We start from the raw sequence: 18302 nt of genomic DNA, 5'->3' as shown, positions 1-18302 counted from the left end.
TATATATAGAGAGAGAGAGAGAGAGAGAGAGAGAGAGAGAGAGAGAGAGAGATAAGAAGAAGCACAGGAATATTGGGGCCAACATGCCTGAGAAGGACTGAAAGGAAGAATCATGGCACCATGACTGAGGATTATGATCTTTGTTTTTTATGACAAAGAGAAATAATTTTATAGAGAGCAAAATATTAAGCATTACAACATTCTTGGGGGGTTTTACTTACCCACAGAATAATGTTCTTGAAAATGACTTCACATATGAATGTTATCAGGGTTGTTATTACAGACATAAGCAAGTTGAGAAAGAGTGATAACTAATCTGTTCTTAGGGAAAGGCAGGTTTGGTACTTTCAGTCATGATGGAGTGAAAGGACTTTTTTGTTCTTCAGAGTGAGAAGGGAGTCTGGGTTTAATGATGACCTTTTGGCTGAGAGTACCAGTGCCTTTGGGTAAGAGATTGGGACCTTGCCAGCAATCTCAGGCAAGCAGGGCTGCTTTCCTCAGTGGGTTTGATCTGTCCTGAGATCCTCCTATACCTGTCTAGTATTAAATGACAGCTCTCATCAATGGTAGATCTAGAATTAACTGAAATTCATTTCTTTGATGTTCTGATTCATCTCTCTTTTACTAAGTACCTATTCTGTTCAAAGCACAATTTTTGGTGTTTATGAGACACAGACACAAACAAAACAGTCAAGGAACTTGTATTCTATTAGAGGAATACATTTTGTCTACAGATAAGTAAATGTGAAAGATACACAAAACAATGAATTTATTTTCTATCGGAAGACAATACTAAAAAGTTGGAGCATCAAGAAAACCATTTTTTCCCCGTAGGGACTGACACATACTGCACTTTGAAAGAAAAATCAGGATTCCAAAGAGGAATAAGAGGTGAGTACATCCTAATTATTAGGAACCAAGTTATGGAAGTGGAATATGGAAAAGTTAGATGTACAAAGTCACATAAATATTGAAGAATAGATATTTGAGATATTTGTAGAAATTTATGGGTCTAGAGACAGATTGTATGTCTTTGACCCTTATACCACCCTGGCTGAGTTTGAAAAGCTTATCTCAGGATTGCCTACAGGGGTAAAATATTATTTTACTATGTCGTTATTTTCCACCTTAACTGCTAAACATTAACAACAAAAACAATAATATCCTGATCTCCTAATAAAAGTGTCTATGTTAAAAAGACCAAGAAATTTAGTGGGGGTAGACACTCTAGTTCAAACTCTCACTACCCCATTTTTCACTTGACAGTTGAAATAACCTCCTAATTACTTCTTTGTCTATTTCCCTCTCTGATCATTTTCTGCCCCTCTTCTAACCCTATGTCCCCAAAATTTAGATTTAACCATTCCATTTCCCTACTTGAAATTCTTGACTATTTCAATATTACCTCTAGAAAGAAATACAAGATCTTCAGCCTGATATTTACCATTGTTAAGTGTAATCTATCTCCAAGAATGTTGCAAATAAGAATGTTGCAACTAGGAACAGCCAGGAATCTTAATATAGGACTATTAATTGGGGGGGACTTCATGTAACTGTTTGGGCCTGCGCAATGGATAACTGCTGGCGATAGATATAAAAAATAAGTATTTAATAAATATTGGAAAAGGTTTGAGAAAAGGTAAAGAAAGGTAACAAAGGTTGAGGATTAGGAACCTTAAATCTAACAAGGGGCTAAACTTTTACCCCTTCTCTCTAGTTCAAGAGAATTTGCTTCTTGCTCAGGTTATCCTGAGCCTCCTTATGACTCCTTAATCTATACTAATTTCGGGACCTATTCTAAACACATTGTGTTAATTATAATCCTCTTATTTATAATAAAGTTTACTCTCTCTGTTAAGCTCAGCTTTGAATCAGTCTCTCTGCCAACTGCCAGCCCTTCCAGGCCTAGCTAGGCTTTTTGACCTAAGCATGCTTCTGGGCCTACACAGGCCTCAAAAATGGCTGCCTCTGTCTCCAGCCACACAGAGGAAAAAACTCAGTCTTTTTCTGTCTCCTTAGATCTCTTTCAGTTTTAAATCAGTTTGGTTATTCACTTTCTCTGCCCACTGCCAGCCCTTTCGGGCCTAGCTAGGCTTTTCGGCCTAAATAGGCTGCAAAATGGCTTGGCCCTCTCATCAGCCACACAAAAGAAAAACCACCTCTTTCTCTTTTCTCTTAATTTCCCACACAAAGTTATTCCAGAAACTCCTTCACCTGCCACTGGGTTTTTTCAGTGTTCCAGGGAACAGAAACACTAGCACTCCTCCTAGGAAAAACAAAACAAAACAAAACAAAAAAAAAACCTCTAGGAGACCACACTGCTGTGCAGGTCAGCAGTTGGAAAACCAGCCAACAGGAACCCTTCCCAAGATTCTGTCTGAACTTAAAGAAACCTGAGCCATTCTTCTTTACCCTGTCCTTAGCTGCTAAGATCCCAATTACTCCAAATGGTCCTCTTTAGCCCTATGGCTTAATTTAATCCTAATACCATCTATCACAATCTGGCTTTTGATTATGTTTCTGAACTTACTTTTCATTACTCCTTGCTCCCATTCTCTCCATTGAAAGCCTTTTATTATGTAAATAAGCACCCTTTGGAGGAGTAAGCCTAATGCTTAACTGCATTTCTAACAGAGAAGCCATATATGTGGTTCTGGATTTATACATTAACATTGGTGCATGTGAGGACTAATCTTTCAATAAAAACATGTAGGGATTAGATCATTCAAAGAAAACATTGGTGAACAGAGAGAAGGAAAGGCCATTATGTTGAGGGACAGCTTGAGATTAACACCAGGCTAGGAAGAGTGCGTCCTCAAGAATGATAGGTTCCAATGATTAGCTTTAAAAATAGAGAAATTTATTTATTTATTTTAGACCCTTATCTTCCATCTTGGAATCAATACAGAGGATGGACCTAATGATTGAACTTAGCCCACTGGATAGCCAGCTAAAGAAATCTATATTGGGGACATAGGCCCAGTGACTGAAGGTATTCAAGAAATGAATCTTGTCCTGAAGATGAGATAAGTCCTTAAGACTTAACTGGACTTGTTGACATAGAAACAACATACTTCATCAATGTATTGGCAACCCCCCACCTCCACTCCAGAGTGGCTGGGAGGGTAACCAGGACCTGAAAGCTTTGTAAGACAACCTTGGAGAGTTAGTTGACAACTACCAGTTCAATACTATGGGTGAGTTAGGTGTGCTTGATCTGAACACAAAAACAGTCTTTTGATATCTTCCAAATTGACAGTGATCCTGTAAAGTCCTAAATGAATTGGGTTATCCAGAGTCTTTTGAGTGGGTGCCCACAGTTTGTCTGGGTGATCTTAGTATTGGCAAAGATTAGGTTCATGTCATTGTGAAGTCAAAAGGATGTTCCAGAGATCCAAACATAGGGAACTGATGTCCTTCCAGAGTCATCCCTGGGACAAGTATTAAGGCAAAGTCCCAGAGTCAAGTGTCTGAGTCTTTTGCCATAGCTTTGGTGGGAATCATCTGAAGGTTGTTTTTGGAAACAGATCAATCTATACTGAAGTTACAGGATTAACTAAGGACTTCCCCTACCAGAAATAGTGATTCTGGGGAAACACTGGAGTTGCAGGATGACAGGATGGTCCAGCTGAATTTACAGAATATAAAGCAGACATAGATTCCCTGTCAATATTAAACCTGACACCACTTACACTATAGTGTCCCAAAGAGTGCTTTTGAGGAGGATAATATGGATCTTATTCAGACCAACATATCAATGTCCTGGCTATAAAGGCATGTATCCTCCACCAGCCATGCTTCCAAAAGAACAAGGTGCATAGTTGATTCAGGCACATAGTTAGCAATTTTTCAAGATGACTACTTTTGCCAGGTCCTCAAGGGGTTTCCTGAGGTGGGTTCTATTCTAAGGGAATATTGACGGTAGAGTCACCAAATGACAAATAGTGGTGGTATATTGGCCATCTTCATTTTGACTGTAAGAAGGGTGCTCAGATTTGAGAATGATGAAGGGAAGTGTAGGTTGATCATAAGGAGGAATAACAGATAGCAGCAGTTTTGAGGAGAGCATAAAAGAGCAGAAGGTTAAGAAGAACATGTTCTGTGTCTCCATTGATGCCTAGCAAGTAATGATTAAAAGCAAAGGTAAATAAAATCAAGTATAATTCCAGGAGAGTTAACATTTCTCAGCCCTGAGACCCACAGGGAGACTTCTGGTAACTGTGTCTAAAGACATACTATAGCATCTAATTGGTTAAAATTGGCTGTCATGTTTCTGTGCCAAGACACCACATATTCAATGAGCAATTTACCTTACCTTCCTTTCTTCTTCATGAAGAGAAAGAATGGGGAGAATTACTTTGGGAGCCCTACAGAGGGAGGGGTTATCAGGGAGTCTTTAAGTGTTAGAAAGCATTTAATGAAAGGCCCTGAAGATGGAGGGGTTCATGTACCACAGTCCTTAACGTATCATAAGGAGGGGTGAGTAATGCTAGAGAACCCAGGGATCCAGAGGCAACAGTACCCAGCAAGACCAAGGAAAGCTAAAGTTGCTATATGAAGAATAGGATGGGGAAAACTACAATACCCTTAAGCCTGTCTGAATTCATTGTAAGAGAGAATATGGCCAAGAAATTGCACCTTAATCTAGGCAAATTGTACTTTGTCCCATGAGGCTTAATGTCCATTACTGGCAAAGGAACTTAGGAGGTAAATAGAATCATCAACACACTAATGAAGAGACAGAGAACAAAGGAGTAGGTCATCCACATATTGTAGCAAAGTCCAACCCCCTGAGAAAGTGAGATCTGCCAGGTTTTGCTGCAGTAGTTGGGAAAAGTAGGAGATCTAGCCCTATGTTAGGACCATGCTTTTTATGAATATTAGCAAATAGATATTGGCTATCAGGAGAAACCCTGACCAAGAATGTCCTGCAAAAGTCCATACAAGTGAAAAATCAGGCATCAGAAATGAAATAAGTTGATAATATAGATAGAAAGCTTTGTAGACTTTTTCTTTGGTGTATAGCTGAGTGAGTGGGCTCTATAAGCCTGTGTAGGCCTGAGTGTCAGCTTCAAGTCAAAACACTGACTCTCTTAAACCTTGGTAAAAATAATAACTGAGGTTCATTTTATATCCAAATAAAAGAGGAAGGATGAGGACTAGGGAAAAGGAGTCCCTAATATTAAAATCTATATTCTCCACCCAACTCTTACAGGTTCCTCACAGAACCTTCTTCAAAGTCTTCAAGCTACACTTCACTACACTCACTAACTGAAATCCCAAACTATATATCTACACTGACCTACTTATCCTCAAAATTAATTGTAGACACAGTAAAAGTTCATCAGAGTAGAAAGGGTTTGAAATCTTGATGAGCTCAGCCTATTAGGCAGAGGTCCAAAGTGGCTATAAGCCTCTTCTCCACAGACAAGTTTCTCTGGATACTGGCTCTCTATCACACACACAGTCAGGATACTCTCAGGAACCAGGAGCTTACAGGATCATAGGGAGAGGGGAAATTGGAGACAGGGATGGATGGGATCTATGGATCTTCAAATCTCTCTTACACAGGAACCACCAGCTTTCTGGGAAAAGTAAGTAAACTTCCCTTAGGCCAAGTCAAATCCAGTCACAGGAAGTTCTCTCTCTCCTTCTCCTGGAGAACTGGAACATCAAATCCCAATGATCTCTGTGTGTCACCTTTTAAGCAGTCCTCCCATTCCAGAATGGGATCTATAAAGTTCTGTGCATATGACCAGAGCCTCCTTTGCAAACCCTTAACTTTGGCCACTCTGCAATTTTGCAAAGCTCTATTTTCTTTTATTCTCCCTTATATAGGGAACCAGATTTTGAACATGGGGGTTGGGAATCACTGGAGCATGGCAAATAATAATGGAATTCATTTGTCTAAGGTCACAGACTAGTCTCCATCCTAAGCCACCTTACTTTCAGAAAAGAAAATGGGAGTATTACTTTGACTAGTGCAAGGGATTATAAGGCATTTAAAGAGGAGATTGGAAATAATTGGTTGTGCACTCTTAGTGGTGCTGAGAGGGTACTGAGGAATAAGGTAATGACTTAGAGGAATCAAGTCAACAAGGATGACCATGGGTAGAGTACTAGATACTAGCCCAGTATTAGTTGAGTCAATCACCCAGAGAGAATGAGGGATTTCATATAGGATAGAATCTAATGGGGCCTGGGAAAACGGAGAGATGCACATAATGGAGGCTTGATCAAGGGGATCAGACACAGACAGGATAATTCACCACTTGGGTAATAATTCAAGGGAAGCATTATATTTGAAGAGAAAATCATATCCTGTAAGACACATATCAGAGATCTTAAGGAGAAAGGAGGGATGCTATTCCAAGTCTAGACTAATCTGAAAGCAAGGGGCTCAGATAATTAGATGGAGAAAAGTTGATTAGAAATCCCTCTAATAGAGTTTCTTTGCTCTAATGAGGCTCTGAGGGTAAATCAGTGGAGTTAATAACAGGCAATGTAGCTCCAGAATCAACCAGGATGGACAGTTACTGTCCACAAATAATTGGGACATTCCCTAGTGGTGAAAAGTTAAACAATTAGGCAGGGAACATCTCTTGGTCTCCAAGGCACTTTTGGTGGAGGTATGAAGATCCTAAGAATGGTGTATTTTTGCTTGAGGAAGAGTTATCAGCCCTACCTTTCTCTGAGGTCCTGTATATATTAGCAACCATGCTAATGATGTTTGCTCTTCCAGTGCCCAGGTTTCTTCCACTAATGGCAGTTCCCTGGCTGAAGGTCAATGGGAGAGGTACCAAGGGAATAGCTTGGCCCTGATTGGGGTTAATTTGGCTGATTTGCGTAGTTAATGCCTTGGATTTTTTTTGTGCTTCACTCCAACACAATGGAATCCTGAAATTGAGCAATTTTCTTGAGCAATCTCTAGATATCACATGTTGCCAATCAAGGACATATTTTTTAACCAGAACATCCACTTTCTGGAGAACTCCTTCTAACAACATTGACTGAAAATTGATTAGGACCCTAGCATGGTTGTGTTTGAGGCTTGAATCAGCATTATAATTTTCAGGAAATCCATTGTAATAAACATAGACTGACTGACCCTCTCTCTAAACTATGGCCTTGACTTTGAATAGATTCACAGGCCAAGGAAAGGCCAGAGCAATGGCCTCTAGGAGGGCTGTAGCAATTTGTCCAACCACCTTGATATTCCTCATGTACCCAATTGTACTTTAAATATTGTATGGGATCAGCCATTCCAGAACATGTAAGTCAATAGTCAGAGTCCCAGCATCCAACAGCTAGTTGTGCCAGCTGAATCTAGTCAGGGAAACCAGGGATATAGGTGAAGCAAAGGACTTCAAATGGCCTGGCAAAAGCTACATAATCCTCTGTGGGATTTGTAAGAATTTTTGCAAAGTTTTCTAGATTAGGTTGATTCCCAAAGCTAAAGGAATAGGAAGTGATGGCTTTATAAGCACTAGGGAATTCAGAGTCTGAAAAGGATATATTTATGGAATATGTATCACCCTCTTTTAACTCCTTTGTTTTGGTTGTTTTCTGGGAAGTTTTTAACTTTGAAAAGAAATATGGGGACAGCACGGACAGAGCCTTTCCCTAGGACTGGGTAAGGTACATAGACATAGGCTGACTTGTTTGAGATTTTCTCTACACATGTCCAGGAAGAGGGGAATAAAGGAATGCAGTTTTAGGCTTAAAAGGTTTGGGAAGATGTGGGGGAACTTGAGCAGGAAGAGCACAGATTTTGGTCTCAGTTTTGGCAATTGTTTCTGTTGAAGATTTGAGTTTCTTCATTGCCTCCCTTACAGATTTTAACTGTACCTTATGTTCCTGGTGTGCAGTTTCCAAAAGCCCTTTATTGAAGCAATCCCATTCTAGAATTCAGTATTATTGCTAGGGTCGCTTAATTTTGTTCTCAGGTAATTTATCATGTTTGGAATTTCTCCACAAGGTACAAGTAAATTTGGGCTCATCTGAAGTGAATTTTATCTAATTCCTAAGGAATGTGCAGATATCACCTCACATTGAAGCACATGTGATGAGCCACAATTCTTCAGGGGGGGAGCGTCTTTTTGTCAGAGATAGACTTCTGATTGCCCATATCTCTGCTGTTTGCAGGAAACTTTTTAACTAGCTAAAATGAACCTAATTAACCCTAAACAAATCCTAGCCAAATAGGTCCTATACCTTATAGAGAAAATGAGGATCCTGGTGTTCCTTAGGGCAAAAAGAAAACACCTTTTCCTTAGGTGGGACAGAAAACAAGCCCTAAAATTATCCTTACCAGACTGGTCCTTCACCTAAGGAGAAAACCAGGAGCCATAGTCCCTTTGGGCAAAAAGGAAGTCCTTTTCCTTGGGTGGGATGGTGATTAAAACCAGATCCTTTCACCCCAGGTGAACACCAACACCATGGAAGAACATTGAACAGAGGTACCTTATTTATAACTTCCAGATCGTTTTACCCCTGGAAGAGTTTCTAGTGTTTGTGTCTCTACTCCATAGGTAGGAAATCACTTCTCTAAACCTATCTGGCCAAGACCAGGATCGTTCTATCCCTATGGGGCCTTCCTCATGGCCAAAGTCACTCTTTAAGGGATGTTTGAGGTTTCCACAAGGGGGGAACTTCCCCAGGATCTTCAAAGCTACACAGATTGTGACTGGTCCAGGCTTTATTCAATAAAAGTGAAGTGGGGAGTGGGAGTGGAGCAACACTACCAACAAAGAGTCTGGGAGGCTAGAGATTAAAGTAGAAATTCCATTTACCTAGTCAGAACCTCCATGTTAATGATGGGGCTCAATGAACTCCAGCAGGTACCTTGCTTATCAACATGGAGTTAAACTGGATTTCCAAAGATCTTTGATTCAATCCCATTGCTGATACCAACAGTAAAATGAGGCCCAAAATGTTAGGAATCAGGCACAAACCTTTTTATTGAGTTTGTTCTCTACATATACAGCACATATGTAGAGAAATAAGCTCAACTGGTGCTCTGACCCAAGAGAGTACTTATATGTAGTTTTGGAGTAATGCAATAACACTGGAGCATGTGGAGATTGAAGCATTCAACAAAATAGATAGCTATTGGATCATTTGATCAAAGTATATAGGAATTAAATTATTCAAAGAATATAGCAAGAGATCGAGGTCAGGAAAGGTCTTTGGAGATTTCAAGGAGGGAATTAGAGGCTCAGAATGGATCCTTCTTGAGATCTATTAATCATCTCTGATAATATGATAAGGACAGTTTAGTTGATTAGGAAATAAGGGACATAGAAGATCTTTTCGACAGCTCATGCTGCTGTTCTGTCTCCAGGAGCATGGAGTTTATTATACATATTTCAAGACTCGTTTCTCACAAAAGAACCCCTCCCCCTGCCACTGAAACTTCGCAGATGCACAGAAGTTACAAATTATGTCACATCAAAACACAAAAGGTCTCATTGGCTTCAGAATAGAACAAGGCCAAGGCTGAATTTTTTTTAACATTTATTAATATTCATTTTTAACATGGTTACATGATTCAAGCCCGTACATTCCCCTTCACCCCTCGCTCTCCCCCCACCCTTGGCCAAAGCTCATTTCCACTGGTTATAACATGTGTCCTTGTTCAGAGCCTATTTCCAAATTGTCGATAGTTGCATTGGTGTGGTAGTTTCAAGTCTACATCCCCAATCATGTCCGCCTCAACAAATGTGTTCAAGCAGTTGTTTTTCTTATATGTTTCCTCTCCTGCAGTTCTTCCTCTGAAGGTGGGAAGCATTCTTTACCATAAATCCCTCAGAGCTGTCCTGTGTCATTGCTTTCTGTTGGTACAGAAGTCCATTGCATTCGATTTTACCAAAGTATATCAGTCTCCGTGTACAGTGTTCTTCTGGCTCTGCTCCTTTTGCTCTGCATCAGTTCCTGGAGGTCTTTCAAGTTCACCTGGAACTCCTCTAGTTTATTATTCCTTTTAGCACAATAGTATTCCATCACCCGCATATACCACAATTTGTTCAGCCATTCCCCAATTGAAGGGCATATCCTCCTTTTCCCATTCTTTGCCACCACAAAAAAACGCTGCTATAAATATTTTCGGGCAAGTCTATTTATCGATGATCTCTTTGGGGTACAAACCCAACAATGGTATGGCTGGATCAAAGGGCAGGCAGTCTTTTATAGCCCTTTGAGCATAGTTCCATATTGCCAGCCAGAATGGTTGTATCATTCCACAACTCCACCAGCAATGCATTAATGTCCCAATTTGGCCACATCCCCTCCAGCATTCATTACTCTCCCCTTCTATCATTTTAGCCAATCTGCTAGGTGTGAGGTGATACCTCAGAGTTGTTTTGATTTGCATTTCTCTAATTATTAGAGATTTAGAACACTTTCTCATGTGCTTATTAATACTTTTGATTTCTTTACCTGAAAATTGCCTATTCATGTCTCTTGCCCATTTTTCAGTTGGGGAATGGCTTGATTTTTTATACAATTGATTTAACTCCTTGTATATTTGAGTAATTAGACCCCTGTCAGAGTTTTTTGTTATGAAGATTTTTTCCAAATTTGTTGTTTCCCTTCTGATTTTGACTACATTGTTTTTGTTTGTACAAAAGCTTTTTAGCTTAATATAATCAAAACCATTTAATTTACATTTTATATTTTTTCTAACTCTTGCTTGGTTTTAAAATCTTTCCTTTCCCAGAGATCTGACAGGTATACTATTTTGGTTGCCCTTAATTTATTTATAGTTTCCCTCTTTATATTCAAGTCATTTACCCATTCTGAATTTATCTTGGTGTAGGGTGTGAGATGTTGATCTAAACCTATTATCTCCCATATTGTTTTCCAAATTTCCCAGCAGTTTTTGTTAAATAGTGGATTCATGTCCCAAAAGTTGGGCTCTTTGGGTTTGTCATACACTATCTTGCTGATGTCATTAACCCCAAGTCTATGCCACTGATCCTCCCTTCTATCTCTTAGCCAGTACCAAATTGTTTTGATGACTGCTGCTTTATAGTATAGTTTAATATCTGGTACTGCTAGGCCCCTTTCCTTCACATTTTTTTCATTATTTCCCTTGATATTCTTGATCTTTTGTTATTCCAAATGAAATTTGTTATAGTTTTTCCTAATTCAGTAAAGAAGTTTTTTGGTAATTTGATAGGTATGGCACTAAATAGGTATATTAATTTGGGTAGAATGTTCATTTTTATTATGTTAGCTTGTCCTATCCATGAACAATTAATGGCTTTCCAATTGTTGAGATCCAATTTTATTTGTTTGGAAAGTGTTTTGTAGTTGTTTTCATATAATTGCTGTGTTTGTTTTGGTAGATAGATTCCTAAGTATTTTATATTGTCTAGGGTGATTTTAAATGGTGTTTCTCTTTCTACCTCTTGCTGCTCTAATGTGTTGGAAATATATAGAAATGCTGATGATTTATGTGTGTTTATTTTGTATCCTGCCACTTTGCTAAAGTTGTTGATTATTTCTACCAGCTTCTTAGTTGATTCTCTAGGATTTTTTAAGTAGACCATTATATCATCTGCAAGGAGTGATAGCTTAGTCTCCTCATTGCCTATTTTGATACCTTCAATTTCTTTTTCTTCTCTAATTGCTATTGCTAGTGTTTTAGTACTATGTTGAATAATAGAGGTGATAATGGGCATCCTTGTTTCACTCCTGATCTTATTGGGAAGTCTTCTAATTTATCCCCATTGCATATGATGTTTATTAATGGTTTTAGGTATATACTGTTTATTATTTTTAGGAAGGGTCCTTCTAGTCCTATACTTTTCAATATTTTCAATAGGAATGGATGCTGTATTTTGTCAAAGACTTTTTCAGCATCTATTAAGATAATCATGTGATTTTTGTTTGTTACACTGTTGATATGGTAGATTATGTGAATGGTTTTCCTAATGTTGAACCATCCTTGCATTCCTGTTATAAATCCCACCTGATCATGGTGAATGATCTTCTTAATTACTTGCTGGAGTCTCTTTGCTAATATTCTATTTAAGATTTTTGCATCTATGTTCATTAGGGAGATTGGTCTATAGTTTTCTTTCTCTGTTTTTGGCCTACCTGGCTTTGGGATCAGTACCATATTTGTGTCATAAAAGGAATTTGGTAGGACTCCTTCTTTGCTTATCATATCAAATAATTTGTATAGTATTGTGATTAGTTGCTCTTTGAATGTCTGATAGAATTCACTTGTGAATCCATCAGGTCCTGGTGATTTTTAATTATGGAGTTCTTTGATGGCTTGTTCAATTTCTATTTCTGATATGGGAATATTTAGGTATTCTATTTCTTCTGTTATCTAGGCAATTTACATTTTTGTAAATATTCATCCATATCTCCTAAATTGTTATATTTGTTGCCATATAATTGGGTGAAATAGTTTGTCTATTTTATCTGTTTTTCTCAAAATACCAGCTTCTAGTCTTATTTATTAATTCAATAGTTCTTTTACTTTCGATTTTATTAATTTCTCCCTTAATTTTTAGTATTTCTAATTTAGTTTTCATCTGGGGGGTTTTAATTTGCTTGCTTTCTAATTTTTTGAGTGGCATACCCAATTCATTAATCTCTGCCCTCCTTAATTTGTTAATATATGCACTCAAGCATACAAATTTCCCCTTGCGTACTGCCTTGGCTGTATCCCACAGAGTTTGGTAGGATGTCTCATCATTGTCATTCTCTTCAATGAAATTGTTGATTGTTTCTATGATTTCTTCCTTGACAAATTGGTTTTGGAGAATCATATTGTTTAATTTCCAATTGGTTTTTGATTTTCCTGTCCAGGTGCCCTTACTAATTATTATTTTTATTGCATTATGATCTGAGAAGGTTACATTTTTTACATCTGCTCTTTTGCATTTGTTTGCAATGATTCTATGCCCTATTACATGGTCAATCTTTGTCAATGTACCATGTGCAGATGAAAAGAAGGTGTATTCCATTTTGTCCCTATTTATTTTTCTCCACATATCAATTAAATCTAATTTTTCTAGAACTTCATTCACTTCTCTTACCTCTTTCTTATTTATTTTTTGATTTCATTTATCTAGATCTGAAAGAGGAATATTTAGATCTCCCACTAGTATGGTTTTACTATCTATTTCTTGAGCTCTGCCAGTTTCTCCTTTATGAATTTGGTTGCTATACCACTTGGTGCATATATATTGAGCAGTGTTATTTCCTCATTGTTTATACTGTCTATAATCAGGATGTAATGACATTCCCTGTCTTTTTTAATCCTATCTACTTTTACTTTGGCTTTGTCAGAGATCATAATAGCCACTCCTGCCTTCGTTTTCTCATTTGACGCCCAAAAGATTTTGCTCAAGCCCTTGACCTTAAACTTGTGTATATCTACCCACCTCATATGTGTTTCTTGTAGACAACATATGGTAGGATTTTGGTTTCTCATCCACTCTGCTATTTGCTTCTGTTTTATGAGCGAGTTCATTCCATTCACATTCAGAGTTACAATTATCAGTTCTGCATTCACTGAAATTTTTGTATCCTCCCCTAGACCCACCCCTTCTTCTTATACTATTTTCTTTTAAACCAGTGTTTTGCTTTGAGCTGGTATCCCTCATCACCTCCCTTGAGTGACTTCCTTTTCTGCCCCCTCCCTTGTTATTCCCCTCTTTTTTGTTTTTTAAAGGCCTAATGAATTCCCTCCCCCTTCTTCTCCCCTCCCTTTTTTGACCTCCCCACTCCCCTGCTCCCTTTGGTTTCTCCCTTCTGACTTTGTCAGTAGGGTTAGATAGAGTTTTTTATCCGAATGGATAATAAAGCTACTCTTCCCTCTCCAGGTTGATTACACTGAGAGTAAGGTTTGATTATTACCTCTTAATGCTCTCTTCCTCTCTTCCTTATAAAAGTATTTGTCCCCTCCTCTTCCCATGCCCTCTTTTTGTGTAATAGAATATCCTATTTTTCTTATTTACTCAGATTTTTCTTGGTGTCCCCTACTATCTCCCCCCTCTTTCCCACCCTCCATATTATCTTAGACCATTTATTATCCTGTCCTCTCCCTATGAATTATTCTTCTGGTTGCTATAATAGTGAATATTATAATAGTGAATAGAGTTCACTACAGAGAATTATACATAGCATTTCTCCACATAGTAATACAGATAATTAGATCTTATTTAAGCCCTTAAAGAGTCAAATTTTAAAAAATTATGAGTTTTCTTTCTTTTCCCTCTGTTTCTTATTTACCTTTTCATGTTTCTCTTGATTTTTATGGTTGGGTATCAAACTTTCCATTTAGTCCTGGTCTCTTTTGTGCAAAAATTTGGAAATCTTCAATTTTGTTGAATGCCCATACTTTCCCCTGGAAGTATATAGTCAGTTTCGATGGGTAGTTGATCTGTGGCTGAAGGCCCATCTCTCTTGCCTTTCTGAATATCGTATTCCAAGCCTTGCGGTCTTTTAGTGTGGAGGCTGCCAGATCATATGTGATCCTGATTGGTGCTCCTTGATATTTGAATTGTCTCTTTCTGGCTTCTTGTAAGATTTTTTCTTTTACTTGAAAGCTCTTGAATTATATTCCTGGCTGTTGATTTTTCTGGGTCCACTGTAGAGGGTGATCTATGGATCCTTTCAATGTCTATATTGCCCTCTTGTTGTAGGACTTCAGGGCAATTTTGCTCAATAATTTCTTTAAGTATTGAGTCCAAGTTTCTATTGATTTCTGCTTTTTTTGGAAGTCCAATGATTTTCAAATTGTTTCTTCTAGACTGGTTTTCTTGGTCTGTCACTTTCTCATTGAGATATTTCATATTTCCTTCTATTTTACCAGTCTTTTGACTTTGTTTTATTTGTTCTTGTTGTCTTGAGAGATCTTTGGCTTCTAATTGTTCAATTATAGCCTTTAGTGATTGGTTTTCCTTTTCAATCTGGTCATTTCTGGTGTTCAATTTGCTTATCAGTTCATTTGATTTGAGTCTCACTTTCCAATTGCAAAATTCGGCCTTTTAAACTGTTATTTTCTTGCCAGATCTCTTCCATCTTCTTCAAAATCTCAGTTTTGAACTCTTCCATAGCTTGTGACCTGTTTTCATTGTTTTGTGAAGGTTTGGATACTTGTTTGTCCTTCTCTGTTGTCTGGATTTTCTCTGTGTAAAAGTTGTTGAGTGTTCCAGAGTTTCTCTTGATACTCTTTTTCCTCTGGGGTTCTCGGCTTGCCATTGTTAGCCTCGTGCCTTTTCAGCTTTGTCTTCACACTCACGGTCTGCCTGTGCTTTCTAAGCTCCCGAGGGCTCCACTCTCCTTGTCCTTGGGGTCAAGCCTCCTGGTAGTCCCCGGTCTGCCCCTCTGCCTAAGGCTCCTTCAGCAGTCTCAGGGGCTGCTTCTACAGCTGAGCTCTCATCTGCACCGGGTCCTCACTCGAGGTCCAAGCCTGCGCTGGAGATCTTTGTCCATGCCTAGGGCACTGCCTTCACTGGCGCAGATGCTTGGGAATGTCAGTGCGCACCCCCCAGCCACTTGGGGTCCCACGTCTTGCAGCTCTCAGGTACAAGCCCTGGGGCTGCTAGTGATTTCCTGGTTGCCCCCAATCCTGCTTCCACTCTTGTGCACTGGCCTTGGCACTGTGCATGTTGTGTGGGTGGGGTGGAGGGGCTTCTTCCTCTCACGTTTTAGTGAAAGCTGTTTCACTGCTTTATAGCATGAAAATGTCCCGATTCTGCGTACCTTCAATGCTGCACCCTGTTGTGGGGTTCCTTTGTTCATCTGGATTCGTTTTTCTGTCCCCTTGAGGAGTCCTGTATGCTTTGGTTAGGAGAGATCTAGCAGCTGCTCCTTACTCTAGCACCATCTTAACCGGAAGTCCCCCAAGGCTGAATTGTGAATGGGTTCTTATCAGAAAGCCAAGTCAGGGAATATTATCTCAGGGTTGAATTGCCCCTGCTAAGGTTTTGGTCTTGGCTGTACCAGGCAGCTGCATTCCTGGCCAAAGGGGGAGAGTGTTAACTTCTTAAATTCAGGTTTGCTAGGAACTTAAAGCTTTTCAATAAGAAATCACAAGGATCACAAAAGGGGTCAAAAGAGGGATCTCTGATTTTTATCTGTCCTCTTATTGGCTTCCCACAGATCCTCAGGTATAATTTTTATTAGGAGGCTACAGCTGCCTAGGGGTCCCTGACCTGCTAGACCCAGAGAGAAGAAGATGTCATCAGTTTGTTAGGTCTGAGCTAAGACTATCTCTGTTCCGTTCAACTACCTCAGTTTCCCAGGTTATTTAATCATTTATTGGATAAAAAGAGGACTCACCCATATCAAGAAATTTGAAAATTTTCTCAATAATTTCAGTTTCACAGTACATATTCAATCCCTCTATATCAGTATATCTCCTTGAATAGAAAAAACTGATTTTTGTTACCAGGGATTAGCAGAGTAAATGGCATATAGAAGTGAGTGGAATATAACTTGTCTTTCTCATGAGAAGACTTTCTTTAAGCCTCTTTTAGTCTACATCCCAATATTTTCAAGAACCTGGATAGAAATAAGTATTTCCCTTAGACCTTTTAGAATAAGGATTCCCCCCCACTTTTCTTAAAAAAAAAATCTTTGGCCTATCCACTTTAACTTTCAAAGACCTTAAAGGGTTAAATGATTTTCTGGAGACCAGAATTCTCCATCTGATGACTTTATCCCTTGAAGGTGTCAAAGAAGGTTCTTGTTCCCCTTTCATGTCTACCTTGTTGTATTTTTAAACTTACTCACTTCTCTTCAAACACTTGCCTGAAGATCATGGTTCTGATGACTGGAGTCTGACCAGAACAAAGGATGTGAGGAAGGAGATAAGGAGGGAAGTTTATGTGTTTAGAAACTATAAAATGCTACACTGAATTCAATGCATCAGTTTTACCTAGCACCCAAAGCTGGGAGTGATCTTTCATGAAAAGAAAAACTTCTTATATTTTGGCTTCTAAACTTTGAGTTCACTTTATCATGCTGTCCCAGTCAGTAGGAATTAGGTAAAAGTTTACCAAATAGAAGTAAATTGGATTGTCTTTAGAAAGGAAAGAGTAGAGGTGTTAAAGAATTTGGGCCATTCCCAAGCTTAAGTGGGGAAATACAACTTTATTGGGGAATAAAGCATTTAACTGAATAAGGTTCTTGGAATCGGATTCTCCTGAGGTCAGCCTCTAGAACAGGGACTGAAAATCAAGTCTCTGAAATTAGGATCTCAGTGAGTAAAATCATTAAAATATGTTAATTAAAATACATAAAATATTTTCTAGTCCCCCTTCATATAAGCTTCACATTTTACAAATGAAGACATAAAGACCCAAAAAAGTATAAAAGACTTTTCTTAAATCATATCATGAATAAGGGAAAGAGTTTTAAATTAAATAAGAATCATTGTTTGTTTTTTCCTTCCTAACTGGGAACATTTTACAATACAACATACTATTTACCCAAAGGGCAGGATTGCTTTCTCTATGGAGTACAGAATTTCTTGGGGAAAGAGTATTATTTTTCAAAAGACTTTGATAAACATGGGCATATCACATAATGAAAAGATGATTTTAGTCTGGAGAATTCTATCTGGGAGATGGGAAAACTATGCTCTTTTAGAATCCATATACTAAAATAGATATCATCAACCTCATTTGCCATCATTTTAATGATGTGTTTTCCTCTATCTTCTCCTTTCAAATGATGACTACTTCCACGTTTTTTTATTTTTCTTTTAGGTTCAAAATGATTTTGAAACTCCAGAGTATAAGTTTCAAATGCCTACCATTGAAAGGTTATCTATGACAAGATATTTCTATCTTTTTCCAGGCAATTAAACCTTGTAAGTAGCTACATAATCTCAGACAAATACTTCTGTCTGGAGTTGTACTGACATATGTATTTGTAAGGGAGTGGTTTACAATGGCAGAGAAGAGGACTATGCTTGGCATCTAACATTGAGGAGAGGAGAGCTCAAATAAAAAAAGACTAAATTAGGATCAATGCAGTCTTTATTATCTATTTTTGATAAAGAAATAATTTGTATCATCCTTGATTTTCAAGAAGGCTATTTTTGTTGTTGCTGTTGTTTTGCTTTATTTTTTAAAATATCAACTAATTTAAAAAATCTCATAGAATATGATAAATATAGCCTCCCATATTAAAATAAATCAGTGGAACTACTCCTCTTTAGGAAAAATCTGGCTTACGTGTTTTTAGTATTACTTATTCATGTTTTATTTGTGCCAAATTTGGCTATTACTAGGTATCATGCTTTCAAAATAGTGCTGCCATTTCAAGCA

At 38.2% G+C, this 18302-nt stretch overlaps 1 protein-coding gene across 1 annotated transcript in view; it reads left to right on the top strand.

Moving 5' to 3' along the window:
- The window catches only part of LOC123241350 (caspase-1-like), a 40921-nt gene extending 23084 nt beyond the window's left edge, over positions 1 to 17837 (top strand). The window contains exon 7 of the mRNA XM_044669010.1: positions 17739 to 17837. Coding sequence (XP_044524945.1) covers positions 17739 to 17837 — 99 coding nt within the window. The remainder of the gene's footprint in view (positions 1 to 17738) is intronic.
- Positions 17838 to 18302: the final 465 nt, after the last annotated feature.

The sequence above is a fragment of the Gracilinanus agilis genome, chromosome 3 (assembly GCF_016433145.1).
Source record: "Gracilinanus agilis isolate LMUSP501 chromosome 3, AgileGrace, whole genome shotgun sequence".
NCBI classification, from domain to species: domain Eukaryota; kingdom Metazoa; phylum Chordata; class Mammalia; order Didelphimorphia; family Didelphidae; genus Gracilinanus; species Gracilinanus agilis.
The sequence above is the reverse complement of the archived record's forward strand: the minus strand, read 5'-3'. Positions and strand labels throughout refer to the sequence as shown.